Raw genomic sequence first — 13409 nt, 5'->3', positions numbered from 1 at the left:
TAATAATCACTGTAGTATTCTAATCTAGAGGTAATATTTTATTATCTGTCAGCTGCATCATTTATAATAATTCAAATAATTTCTGTAATTTGTCAGATCTCTAAATATAATAAACCTTTTCACCACTAACATCTGAAATATTAAATTCCATGAAATCTACTAGAATTAACAATTTGCTAAAAAACCCTTCGGTACATTTACTCAAGTACTTCAGTACACTTGTACTTTACTTGACTATTTCCATTTTATGATACTTTATACTTCTACTCATTTCTCTACATTTATTTAACAACATCAGTAATGTCACAAATTCTGATTATAAGAAAAAATATAATCAACAAATACATTTTGATTATTCATTTATTTTTATTTTAATTACATATTTTTGTAAATTTCTTATTTATTTTAGTTGTATTAGTATTATTATTTTAATATTTACATTTTTTCTCCTCCCTTGTTTTTGAATACTGTTTTCAATTTAGAGTTACTATCTGATATCATATGTACATACTACTTTATTTTTTACTGTTTAGGTTGTTTCAAGTCATTTTTCTTAATGAAACAATAAAATGCATGATTAAAATAAATAAATAATTATGTACTTATAGATTAAACTACCTTTGAGCTCATTAGAGTGATGAACACATAAATGCATTCATAATTATAATCCAATAATATAATAAATATTATTCTGTAATTCTGCATTATGAGTACTTTTACTTTTGTTAGTGTAAGTATATTTTGATGCTGATACTTTTGTACTTTTTTAAAGATATTTAATGCAGGACTTTTTCATGTAACAGAGTACATTGAGGTATTACTACTTTTACTTAAAGTGAAACATGAGTACTTCTTCCACCAATGCCATTTTATGCTACTTTATACTTCTACTCTACTACATATCAGAGGCAAATATTGTAATGTTTTACTCCACTACATTTATTTAATAACTTTTGTTTTGCAGATTTAGTATCTTTTATAGCGTCTCAATTTATATTACCATTTTTTACTTTGGCGTTTTATAAAACTGTATTATAAAAATGATGGGAATGATTGGAATGTCGTTAGTTTTGCAGGTATTTCATTAAAAATTGAGATTAAAACATAGTTGAAGCTGAAGACAAACTGTTGGATCAAATCATGTTTATTAATGTGTTCAGGAAATCCCCACAGAAACAGTTTACAGGGGAACGTACAGATTTACAATCATTCTCGACAGAAGTGCCAGCTTAACCCCCGTGGTTCGACACTGAGAACGCCTGCTAACCCATTCCCCTTCAACAGGTCTACCACCAAGTCCTTCCAGGTCACCGACCAGCTACCGGCAGAGTACTCGACTTTTGTTTGTTGGTCTTTTATCGGTCGTGAAGTTACGCGGCGCTATAACGTGTAGTCGCCCGCCAACGCCCCAGACGTCTGAACTAGCTTTCCTCTCTTCGTGTCGGGGCTGTTCACAGTTAAAGAGCCTTCATATTTGGTGCCATTCCTTCATCCCCAACCAGGAACATTAGACAGCCGGATGCTTTCAGATTTTCAAAGTAAAACTGCCAACCGTTGGTGAGAAAACCCTCATCAGTCAAGGATACTTTCATATACAGGATTTGTCATACTGCTCAAATGCATTTGGTTCAGCAGTCAAAGTACAAATAGAAATGCTAAAACTAGTTACAGAAAACAAAAACACATGTAACATCTCTTAAAGGAATAACATGTGAAGCTTGTGAATGTATCAGGACACCTGTCTCAGTTAACCGGAAAAACTCTGTGTGGTAGGAACACTGTCAGAATTGTACTGAAGGTCCAAAATCCAATTGAATCCAGGGAATTAAACGCTAGCTACCCAAAATAATTGACACGAATTGCATATACTCTCAGATCCTAATTTTAAATTTAAATCGTTGGCTTTGTGCTTCACGGTCTCGCTTGCTGGGGGGGGAGAAAGGTAGTGTTCATTGGAGAACCATTGCTAAGAATAATCTGTTATATTCCAATATAATAATAATAAAACAAACAGCATGATTTTCAAATGACACCAGAATGATCGAGGATGGGCCTTTTTTTTTTTCCTTTTCTCTATTTTTTTGATTTGCTTCAACCTGATACAGGTTAAGATGCAATTTACTGAATCTCTTACTGGTGGGTTTGAGGTTTCAAAATCAAAAAGGAGGTTAAAATGAACATTTAGCATTCAGTCTACATCAGGTGAACGTTTCTAGTTAACATAGATATATACTACAGGGAGGTGGGGGTGGGGGGAGGAGAGCTTGCACCCTTGCTCTTTCTTTGCCGTATGAAAACCATGCTTCCTCTGGAGAGTAAGGGTGGGGGAGAAGGGGGGCCGTGCAAGACTTGGAGTGGGGGGGCAGGCTGAGTGGGGCGGAGGCTGAGTTTGGTGGATGGAGAGAGGGGCTTGAAAACCAGACTGCTGATTCCACAGGAGGTGTGTAAAAGGCACGCCAGGGTCACTCCCAATCCCAGCCAACATACGCAGAGACGCCTTCACACCCACACACACACACACACACACGCACACTCGCTGAACACACAAGGTACACACACGCACGCCCACACACACACACAAGCAGCACAGGCTAGAGCCCCAAGAGTACTGACGAGGGCCGAAAGCAGGAGGGGGGGGTGGGGGGGGGGGATGAAGGAAGTTGTTGAAAGAAAGAGCTGGGGGGGTTGAGAGTTGGGTTAGATGGGAGCGATGGGAGCGAAGGGGGGGGGCCTGGATCCGGTGCTGCCGCTGTGTTGGAACAGAAAAAATAAACAACAAACAAAAAACAAAACTGGTGGAATGGATCATTTCTGGTTCTTCAGCTGGTTGGAGAGCCAATCCAGGCCCTCATACAAGCCGTCGCCGCTGGTGGCGCAGGTGGCCTGGATGTACCAGCTGCGCTGGCGAAGGGCGTGCAAGCCCAGCTTGTCTGTGATCTCTGCAGCGTTCATAGCGTTGGGGAGATCCTGGAGGAGAAGAAACCGTCCGTCAGGATGCAGGTCACAAATACAGAGACCTCTACGTCTATTGAGCAATTTAAAGGGACAGTGTGGAGGATTTGGGGACATCTAGTGGTGTGGTTGCAGATTACAACCAACTCAGTATCCCACTCCTCACTTTCAAGACTGCAGTAACGTGAGCCGCCGAGTGCTAAACGGTGGTAACGTTGTTCAACTCGCTCAGAGGCCATCATTACCATAATAACACTACTATAGGAGCAATGAAAGTCAGGACAGTGGATGGCTGTACCACGGTCTAGCACTCTGCTGCTCACGTTACCGCAGTTTCACAAGTGTGTGGGAGAACTACGGTGGCCTTCAGGTAACGTTAAAGCGTGAAAGGCTCTCCTAGGGCTGCACGATTATGGCCAAAATGATAGTTATAATTAATTCAATCAATTTTGAGATCACGATTATTTATCAAGATTATTCATTGATCTTAGGGACAACATATTTTTATTGCACTTTCAGATCATAAACAGAGCACTGCTTTCACTTCCATGTTGGGTTACATTGCTGCTAATCTACAAATCTTTGCACCAACATGAGACTTAAAACAAGGTTCTTCACCTGAATTCAGAGCATTTTGCTTTCGTTGTAGAACAGAGAGCCGAGGGGCAAATCAAGTAATCTACAGTATATTACTCATCTACTCTGGACTGCAGCTGCAACATTCAGGAACGTTTTTCACAGGCTGCAGCTGTAGCGTGCGTACACAGCAGCGGTCAAAAAGTCTAAAATATCTTGAACGCCCCCTGGTGGATGGTTGTTAGTTTAGGATTTGATATGCAGTGGAGTTTTCCATAAGCGGAGCACGCATTTTTAAATGTCAATATTGCAGTTGATCATGTTCATTTAATTGTGGGAAGCCAAAATCGTAATCATGACTAATATTCGATTAATGTGCAGCCCTTAGCTCTCCATCGAGACCGTGTTTCATCTGTCCGTTCTGGGCTACTGTAGAAACATGGCGGAGCAACATGAAGGGCTCATTCTAAACTAACAAAAGTTTCAGGTGATTACTAAAGAAAAAACTATGAATATTATTTTCCATTCCTGCTCATAGATCCCCTGAAATCCTTCACAATGTTCCTTTGAGACGAGATAGCTTCTCAATCTCAGTTTTAATAGTTATATAATAAGTACTCTAATCAACAGAAATGTGACCTCACCTGTTTATTTGCAAAAACGAGCAGAACGGCGTCTCTGAGTTCGTCCTCAGCGAGCATTCTGGACAACTCCTCCCTCGCCTCGTTCACTCTCTCCCTGTCGTTGCTGTCCACCACAAAGATAAGCCCTGCACACAAAAACACAGTTCACTGTTAAGACCAATAAATACATATATCCATATTATTAGTTAAATCACAGACATGTTGCATTGAAATCATCCATCTTCTGCTTCTGAAGCCTTTTCCTTCTCACACATCAAAAGCTGTGATTTTGTTCCCTTGATAATTCATTCTGTACAAATTGTTCTCGCTGCTTAAAAAGTCTCTTTGACCTGAAAAAGAGCCAAACTCTGTGGATCTAATGTGCTGATAACATTTATTAATAACCCTAAAACATTGAAGGATTATACAGATGAACTAGATATTTAAACATGAACTGCTATAAGTCATGTACACAGCTCAGATATCAAGTTTCCTGCGTTGCAGTCAAGTGTAGAAAACAGCTCATGACAAACACTTGAATCATGTTATCTGACAACTTGCTCCTATAAATTATGTAAATGCAGCATTTTGAGGGAGCAGACACTTTATGCTTTTAGTGAAACGCATCAAATCAAACTACAAGGTCGTAGTTTTCTATCTTGTGTGATTCCGTGTTGACATTTGACAAAACATGAGAGCAAAGAGGATCTAGTCTATGTAGTGTTTGAACGCTTCCTGATTTATGAGCCAGCAGCACGGTTGGTAAATGTTTCATTATCCCTGTAGCTTACTAAACACGCAAACAAGTTATTATTATAGACAAAGTTGCCACATTGACAACACTAGCCTGTAAAGGAGCTGGCACTTGCACCAGCAACTGTACGCAGCACCACTCTGTTAAATTACAGACTGTTTGCTATGTTGAAAATATCACTAGAACAAAAGCATCATTACTCATTGAAAGCATGGCGTCTAATGGTGCCTTTAAATGTGTCGTGTTTACCGTGTTCACAAGGAGAGTCCATATGAACGCCCGGCTCTTATGTTATTCACATCGTAAGTGAAAATATTCTGAAAGCTCTGAGTTCACGAGTTGTGACGTGTTTGTTGACGTTGTCAGAAATGGCGGAGGCCATGGAAGTTCATTTTTCAGTACATAGTATCGTATATAGCTTTTCTTGGTAATTTCATATGACTGAGGAAAATGTTGATATTCTCAGCGGTCTCATCTTTTCCCTCTGTCTTTATGCCTTTACATTTCCTGCATTATGTTACCCGCTGCAGTGTTCTCACGACTTTAACCACTTGAACACCAAACATATCGTGTACACGACGTCTCATGTTGTAAATACAAATTTTGACGAGTTTCATTTGAAGGTAGCATAACACCAAAGTGTTTTTTCTCATTTTTCCATGTGGTATCAAATTAACCTCACTATTAATTTGAAAGGTTTTAACACACTAAACTGCCAGAGAATACAAAAATATCTCACTCATTCTGCACATGTTGTCTTCAAAGTTAAAGTCATACAACATTGCTTTAAAAAACAAAAGACGAAGTAGTCTGGCTTCTACTGACAGTTTTATATGATTTCATTGTTTTTTCATGGAGGTATTAAGGCACTATTTTTCCCATAGAAGAGCTGTGGGTCACGACCTTTTTGACTTGTGACCCCTGAAAACAAAGCAGCATTTACTTGTGAACCCCCATCACAGGTTATTATGGTCTCAGTATGGACATGAATTAGCAGCTCAACTGGGATTTATTTTCATCTCAGATTATTTATTTGAATGATTTTAGAGGCCTGAAGTGATGAAAGTTTTTTCAGAGAAAACTAGAGAAGTCAGAAACTTTTTTTCCTTTTTTCCTTTCTTATCCTTTTAATCATCTTGCGACCCTGAGATTTATCTCAAATCCCCACGCGGAGAAACCTAGAAGTAGAGGTTGTGATATTTTCCCGTCAGCAAGTCAATGGGTTTGTGTAAATAAGCTGGGATGCAAACATCTGCATCTTTACGTGCTGGGGAAAACACCAATATATTCTCAAGTATGGCACGCAGTTTCTGGAATACTGTTTTTGATTAATGATGCGGTTTCTAACTGTCATTACCGAAGGGATTCACACGTTCAATTTCACACTTGGATGCTCAATATGTGGATGGTGATGTTTGCTGCAGATGGATGTTTGTCTGGTGCGTGCATGAAAAACGAGAAGAAGCTAAAGCAGGACCAAATGTGTTTGGGTGGAGCTGCTCAGTCAGCTGAAATCACAACAGATTTCTGCAGGAAAAACATTTTTAAACTATTTTACCCGCAGGTTGCATCATTAGGAGGAAACACTAGACAGTATTACCCTACAGTGTGTGTGTGTGTGTGTGTGTGTGTGTGTGTGTGTGTGTGTGTGTGTGTGTGTGTGTGTGTGTGCGTGCGTGTGTGCGTGCGTGCGTGCGGATTCAATTTCAGGAAATAGTATTGGAGTCACACAATAAGCCCTTTGAGAGTTGAACAATGGCTTCTGAGTCACTGGCTGAATAATTGTCAGATCATCTTTTATGCACCACTGAGGCCACCTATGGGCAGTAACGTTCACCGACACTGCTGCATGCCAATATAAAGTCCTCCTCACCTTGAGTGTTCTGGAAGTAGTGGCGCCACAGCGGCCTGATTTTGTCCTGACCGCCCACATCCCACACTGTGAAGCTGATGTTCTTGTATTCTACAGTTTCAACGTTAAAACCTGGACAAGAGGAGGAGAAACATGGATGAGTCACAGCCACTAAATGGTTGAAAAACACATGTACAATTCAGAGTTTTGAATGCTGACAGCCAGGTATTAAAAAAACTCGATATCTAAAACAGTTTAACATTTATATAAATATAAATTAGATTGAAATCAAGTTAATTTAAACTTGTAGTTCAGTGTGAGTGTTTACATAATGTTTAAGTATTGAAAGCTGGCATTTCCTTGTCCTTTTTTTTGATCAAGTAGTTCCTGATTTATGTCATAATGTTGACTGTATTTCATTTAGGCAAAGTTCTAGTACAGCTGATTGTGTTTAGACAACATTTAAGAACATTGTTTTCTTTAGTTGAAACTGGTTTTAGAGAAAAACATGTTTACAGCCAGGCATTAAAAAGCTCAATATCTAACACATTTTACATTTCTATAAATATGAATTAGATTGAAATAAAGTTAATTTAAACCTCTAGTTCAGTGTGAGTAATTAAGATAGGGCTGGGTATCAATGCTCATGTGTCCATGAGTACAAAAACTGTCAAGTACTAAAAGGTGGCATTTCCTTGTCCTTTTTTTTTGGATCAGATAATTCCTGGTTTATATCATAAATCCTAATATTTCATTTAGGCAAAGTTCTAGTACAGCTGATTGTGTTTAGACGACATTTAAGAACATCGTGTTATTCTGTTGCATGACAAACAGGTTTTAGAGGAAAAACATGTTTACATTTATCAAAGTAGGGCATTATGAATTGTGAAGTCTTGACACTATTATCAAAAAAAATATCTGAAAATACCCAGCCCTATACACAACAAGGAGTAAAACTGGTAAAACACTCAAAAAAGACAACTGTGAAGTGAGCAAAATGGATTAATACAATTAAAAGATATCCTTACCAATGGTGGGAATGGTGGTGACTATCTCTCCGAGCTTGAGTTTATATAGGATGGTTGTTTTTCCAGCAGCATCAAGCCCAACCATAAGAATCCTCATCTCCTTTTTGCCAAACAGGCCTTTGAATAAGGTTGCAAATACATTCCCCATGGTGACGAAGCTGTCAGAGAAAAGAAGGAAACAGGGTTAGTTAGTTTCAGTGTAGAAAACGTCACGAGGGAAAGAGGAAACAAAACTGTGCCATCAAGTTAAACACCAGTCAGTGAGACTGGTATACTGGTATAGTTGTACACTAGTGGTATAATGGTATACTAATGTGTAATGTATTAATGCTAATGTATATAGTATATTATCGCACATTTTGCTAATGTATATAGTTTGTTATTCTACGTTTATATCTTAGATTTTGTTATGTTAGTTGTAGTATTTGGGTATATTTTTAGTGTATTCTAATATACTTTGTATTGTGTATACTATAGATATATTCCTCTAGTGTTGATAAGTATATTGTATTTACTGTTCTGGTGCATTGCCTGGTTAACCTGCTGCTGTAACACAATCATTTCCCAATTTGGGGTCAATAAAGTACATCTATCTATCTATCTATCTATCTATCTATCTATCTATCTATCTATACTATTGGTAAATATAATATTGTATTATTGTTGGACAGCTCATAATGGTACAAATAAATGAACAGGTTGACAGAGGTGGCATGTAACTGGTACATTCACTCAAGTAGTGTACACTTAAGTACAAATTTGAGGTACCTGTAATTGAGTATTAGGGCTGGGCAATATATTGATATTATATTGATATTGAGATATCAGGTTTTTGATCATGGTTTTGATATCATACTTTTACACAGGTATTGTTTATTCCTGGTTTTAAAGGCTGCAGTACAGTTCAGTGATGTAATTTTCTTAACTTACCAGACAGTTTTAGTTGTTCTATTATTTGCCTTTACCCACTTAGACATTTTATCCACATTACTGATGATTACTTATCAAAATCTAATTGTGTAATTATTTTGTAAAAGCACCAATATTCAACCTTACAATTGCATAGTAATATCAATAGATGTATTTGTTCAAAAATATTGTCATATTGGAATTTCTCCATATTGCCCAACCCTATTGAGTATTTCCATTTTTTGCAACTTTATTCAGATGTTGATGTTGTTAAGAGTCTTAAATACTTGACAAATCTCCCTTTAAGGTACATTTAGAACTGATTAAAAACGTGTGAATAATTTGTGATTAATCACGATTAAATACTTTAATCGATTGACAACCTTAATTATTATAGATTAAGCTGCCCAGTAGAAAATAAGGGAATTGAGATTAGCTACACATTAATACTTATAACCCAGTAATATAAAATACAAAATTCTGAGTACAATGAGTACTTTTACTTTTGGTACTTTGAGTATATTTAGAAGCCAATGTTTTTGTACTTTTACATAATACGATTTTGAATACTTTTAGTATTTTTTACACAGTAGTATTGTTACTTTTACTCAAATAAAACATATTTCTTCAACCACTGCAGGTTGATGTAGTGGGACACAATGAATGTAACATAGGAGATGTTTACTTAACCTAATGGCTTAACGTTAAAGGTTTATGTCTATACAGCTACCAGCCAGCTCAAACCGTCAACATCCAACATTATCTAACTTTTCCCTGCATTAATAGCTGTTAGCGTCGCATAATTTAAAGTGAAATCTCACTAATTAGAAGCTAAAAATCATGTATATTCAAGATTCAAGATGTTTGTCATGCCGGTTATACAGGTACAAATGTGTGAAATGCTTTTTGCTCGGAAGCTCCATTAAAAATAATAAGTTATATTACAATTACATTACAAATACTTTAAGTTATATTACAAATATGAAAGGAAATACTTTGTACAAGGGCATAATATGAATATATACAGGCATATTAAGAACATATACAGTATATAGAGTATAAGATATATTTTAGTGTGAGAAGGTGTCATATAAATTATCTATTTAAAAGTCTGATGGCCTGGGGGAAAAAGCTGCTGTCATCAACCTGCAGTGGTTGAAGAAGTATTTATATGTTTTATTTGAGTAAAAGTAACAATACTACTGTGTACAAAAAAATACAAAAAATACTATATAACCAGCAGCAGCTCCGTTGTTAACCCAGATAAACTGGACATTAATTCCACATTGATATTATATTGATATTGGGATATCATGTTTTTGATATCGTAAGTATTGTTTTTCCTGGTTTTAAAAGCTGCAGTACAGTTCAGTGATGTAATTTTCTTAACCTAACAGACAGTTCTAGTTCTATTATTTGCCTTCACCCACTTAGACATTATATCCACATTACTGATGATTACTTATCAAAATCTAATTGTGGAAATATTTTGTAAAACCAATTTTGTCCTAATATCAATAGATGTCAAAAATATTGTGATATTGGAATTTCTCCATATTTTACACAGTAGTATTGTTACTCAAATAAAACCTATACATTCTTCTTCCACCACTGCAGGTTGATGACAGCGGTGTATTTGGTCGAGTAAAAGGCCGGTTTTCTCTGAACCAAAAGGGGCCTCAATGAACGTAACATACGAGATGTTTACTTAAGCTAATGGTTAAACGTAGAGCTTTATGTCTTTACGCGACCAGCCAGCTCAAACCGTCAACATCCACCATTATCTAACGTTTCCCTGCATTAATAGATGTTAGCGTCGCATCATTTAAAGTGAAATCTCACTAATTAGAAGCTAAAACATCATATATATCCAGCAGCAGCTCCGTTGTTAACCCGGATAAACTGGATGGCCGGCTGATCAGCAGATAAGGAAGGCCTGTTCCAGCTGGCAGACTCTCTCCCTGAGACTGTGATCACTGGCTGCAGCAGGATAATGTTACTGAGTGTGTGAGCCGTCACAAGACGACAGCTAGCAGCGAGAAACACGTCGACCTCAAGCTGTAAAGACACACAATCCACCTGAAACACCGAGTAAAACGAACAGTAAACGTGTAGAGAATCATTTAATATTACAGATATGTTTAATAAACGACGTTAGATGAAGTAAAGCTGGTTAATAAAAGCAGATTACCGTTAAACCTCACTAAAGGGCGGATGCTACAGCTAATGCTAGCATGCTAAGCTACCGTTAGCATGCTAAGCTAATGTTAGCATAGTAATCTAATGTTAAAATGCTAGCTAATGTTAGCATGCTAAGCTAAAGTTAGCATGCTAAGCTAATGTTAGCTTCGTTAACGACGTCGACACATTTCGGTGATATGTTTTAAATCCGGTATTTTGAGTCCACACCGACAGTGATAACTATATATATATATATTTTTACCGTTAACGGCACCGGAACTAGCCTTTAGCATAACGTTAGCTGCTTTAAGCTAGCATGCTAACGTTAGCATCCGTTAGCATGCTAGCTCGCTAGCATCCGTTAGCTAAATGCCGCGTCACAGTAACGACAGAGAACAACCGTGAATCCGGCTAAAACAGGTAAAGAAACCGAGCAGTTCGCTGCAGTAACAGTTGGTACAGATACTCTGACATGTTCTGTGTTGAATTCGGCGGGTTTTAGAGGGTATTACCTTTATAAAGAGACAGCTTCTCGATCTTTCCGTTATCTTTCACTGTCACTCCAAAATGGCGTCTTGCGCAACCAGGGAGACACCGGCGTACATACGGGTACTTCCCACTATCAGAGGCTTGACCAATCAGAGAGTAGATGGTGTCACTGATGACCCGCCCCCCTGATGTCCAGCTGACCAATCACAGCGTCGGATGATCTCTGTGTGCACAGTGGCACAAAATGTCGAGGAAGTGAACCAACAGCAGTTTATTAGAGTTTCAGACTCAGCTGGACGACAAGAGACAAGATACAAGATTCAAGAGACAAGATTCAAGAGACAAGATACAAGATACAAGATACAATATACAATATACAAGAGACAAGAGACAAGATTCAAGAGACAAGATACAAGATACAAGATACAAGATACAAGAGACAAGATACAAGAGACAAGATTCAAGAGACAAGAGACAAGAGACAAGATACAAGATACAAGATACAAGAGACAAGATACAAGATACAAGATATAAGATATAAGATACAAGATACAAGATACAAGAGACAAGATATAAGATATAAGATACAAGATACAAGATACAAGATACAATATACAAGAGACAAGATACAAGATACAAGATATAAGATACAAGAGACAAGATACAAGAGACAAGATACAAGATACAAGAGACAAGATATAAGATACAAGAGACAAGAGACAAGATTCAAGAGACAAGAGACAAGATACAAGAGACAAGATTCAAGATACAAGAGACAAGATTCAAGATACAAGACACAAGATACAAGATTCAAGATTCACTTTACTGTCTTGCATTATAGGAAATCTGGATTGGGTGAATTAGCTACAGGGACCAAGAAACATATCCAAGAGCGTAATAATAAAACATACACTGATATTTGAATGGATTTGTAAACCAGGAAGAGACTCACAATGACCACAAAGACACATAAAATGACTACAAAGAGACCAAAACAACTACGCAAAACCACAAAACGACTAAAAAGAGACACAAAATGACCACAACGAGATACAAAACGACCACAAAGAGACACAACACCACAAGACAACTACAAAGAGACACAAAATGACCACATAGAGACACAAAATGACAACAACGAGACACAAAATGACCACATAGAGACACAAAATGACAACAACAAGACACAAAACGACCACAAAGAGACACAAAATGACCACAAGTAGATGCAAAACGACCACAAAGAGACAGAAAACAACCACAAAGAGACACAAAATGACCACAAAGATTCCAAAACAACTACAAGGAGACACAAAACGACTTCAAAGAGACGCAAATCAACCACAACGAGACACAAAATTACTACAAAGAGACACAAAATGACCACAAAGAGACACAAAATGACCATAAAGAGACACTAAACAACTACAAAGAGACTCAAAACGTCCACGAACAAATGCAAAATGACCACAAAGAGACACAAAGCTACTTGTAGATGCGTAATGACTTACAAAGTTACACAAAACAACAACAAAAAGACGATAGACAACTATAAAATCGGCATGTCTTGCTCCTGATAGGTGGTGTCGGGGGCCCTTTTTGGAGGCCCATTGTCTCATAATCTGCCCATGCATGTGGTCACAACTCCAGCTTGGGAAAATGTTGCTGATACTGGATTGTTTTGTCAGCAAAATACACTAAAGGGCCTATAAGGGCCAAAGGTATATGTGGACAGAGGTGTTCTGTTGTTTCATGGCTCGGGCTAGGCCCCTTAGTTCAATAATACATCAGAGATTAGTGTTCCTCCGACTGTGTGGCAACACTTTGTGTTTGTCTCTTTTCCTGTTTCAACATGACAATGAGTCCCTGCACAAAGACAGCTCCATAAAGAAACGCTGTTCCCAGTTTGGTCTGGCCTGCACAGAGCCCTGACCTCAACCCCATCCAACACATGTGATTTTTTGATAAAGGGCTATAAATATAAATAAAACCGACCGTACTTAAAGGTGCAGTGCGTAGGATCTGGCAGCATCTAGCAGTGAGGT

General features: G+C 37.7%; 1 protein-coding gene across 1 annotated transcript; it reads right to left on the bottom strand.

Moving 5' to 3' along the window:
• Window positions 1–1126: 1126 nt before the first annotated feature.
• arf2b (ARF GTPase 2b) lies at window positions 1127–11528 on the bottom strand. Its single transcript, XM_074620534.1, has 5 exons — window positions 11388–11528; window positions 7786–7943; window positions 6779–6889; window positions 4173–4297; window positions 1127–2967 (listed from the first exon to the last, which is right to left on the bottom strand). The coding sequence occupies exons 2-5, from the start codon at window positions 7931–7933 to the stop codon at window positions 2806–2808; spliced, it is 546 nt and encodes a 181-aa protein (XP_074476635.1). The 5' UTR covers window positions 7934–7943; window positions 11388–11528; the 3' UTR covers window positions 1127–2805.
• Between the last annotated feature and the right edge of the window lie 1881 nt (window positions 11529–13409).

This window comes from Sebastes fasciatus, chromosome 20 (genome assembly GCF_043250625.1).
Source record: "Sebastes fasciatus isolate fSebFas1 chromosome 20, fSebFas1.pri, whole genome shotgun sequence".
Lineage (NCBI taxonomy): Eukaryota > Metazoa > Chordata > Actinopteri > Perciformes > Sebastidae > Sebastes > Sebastes fasciatus.
Note: the sequence above shows the minus strand (reverse complement) of the source record. Positions and strands in the feature narration are given on the sequence as shown.

Coding starts and splice junctions, on each gene's coding strand:
- arf2b (XM_074620534.1), bottom strand. CDS start 7,933: ATGGGGAATGTATTTGCAACCTTATTCAAAGGCCTGTTTGGCAAAAAG. Junction 6,890..7,785: donor CACCACCATTCCCACCATTG/GTAAGGATATCT, acceptor CCTCTTGTCCAG/GTTTTAACGTTGAAACTGTA. Junction 4,298..6,778: donor CTACTTCCAGAACACTCAAG/GTGAGGAGGACT, acceptor TTTTGTGTGCAG/GGCTTATCTTTGTGGTGGAC.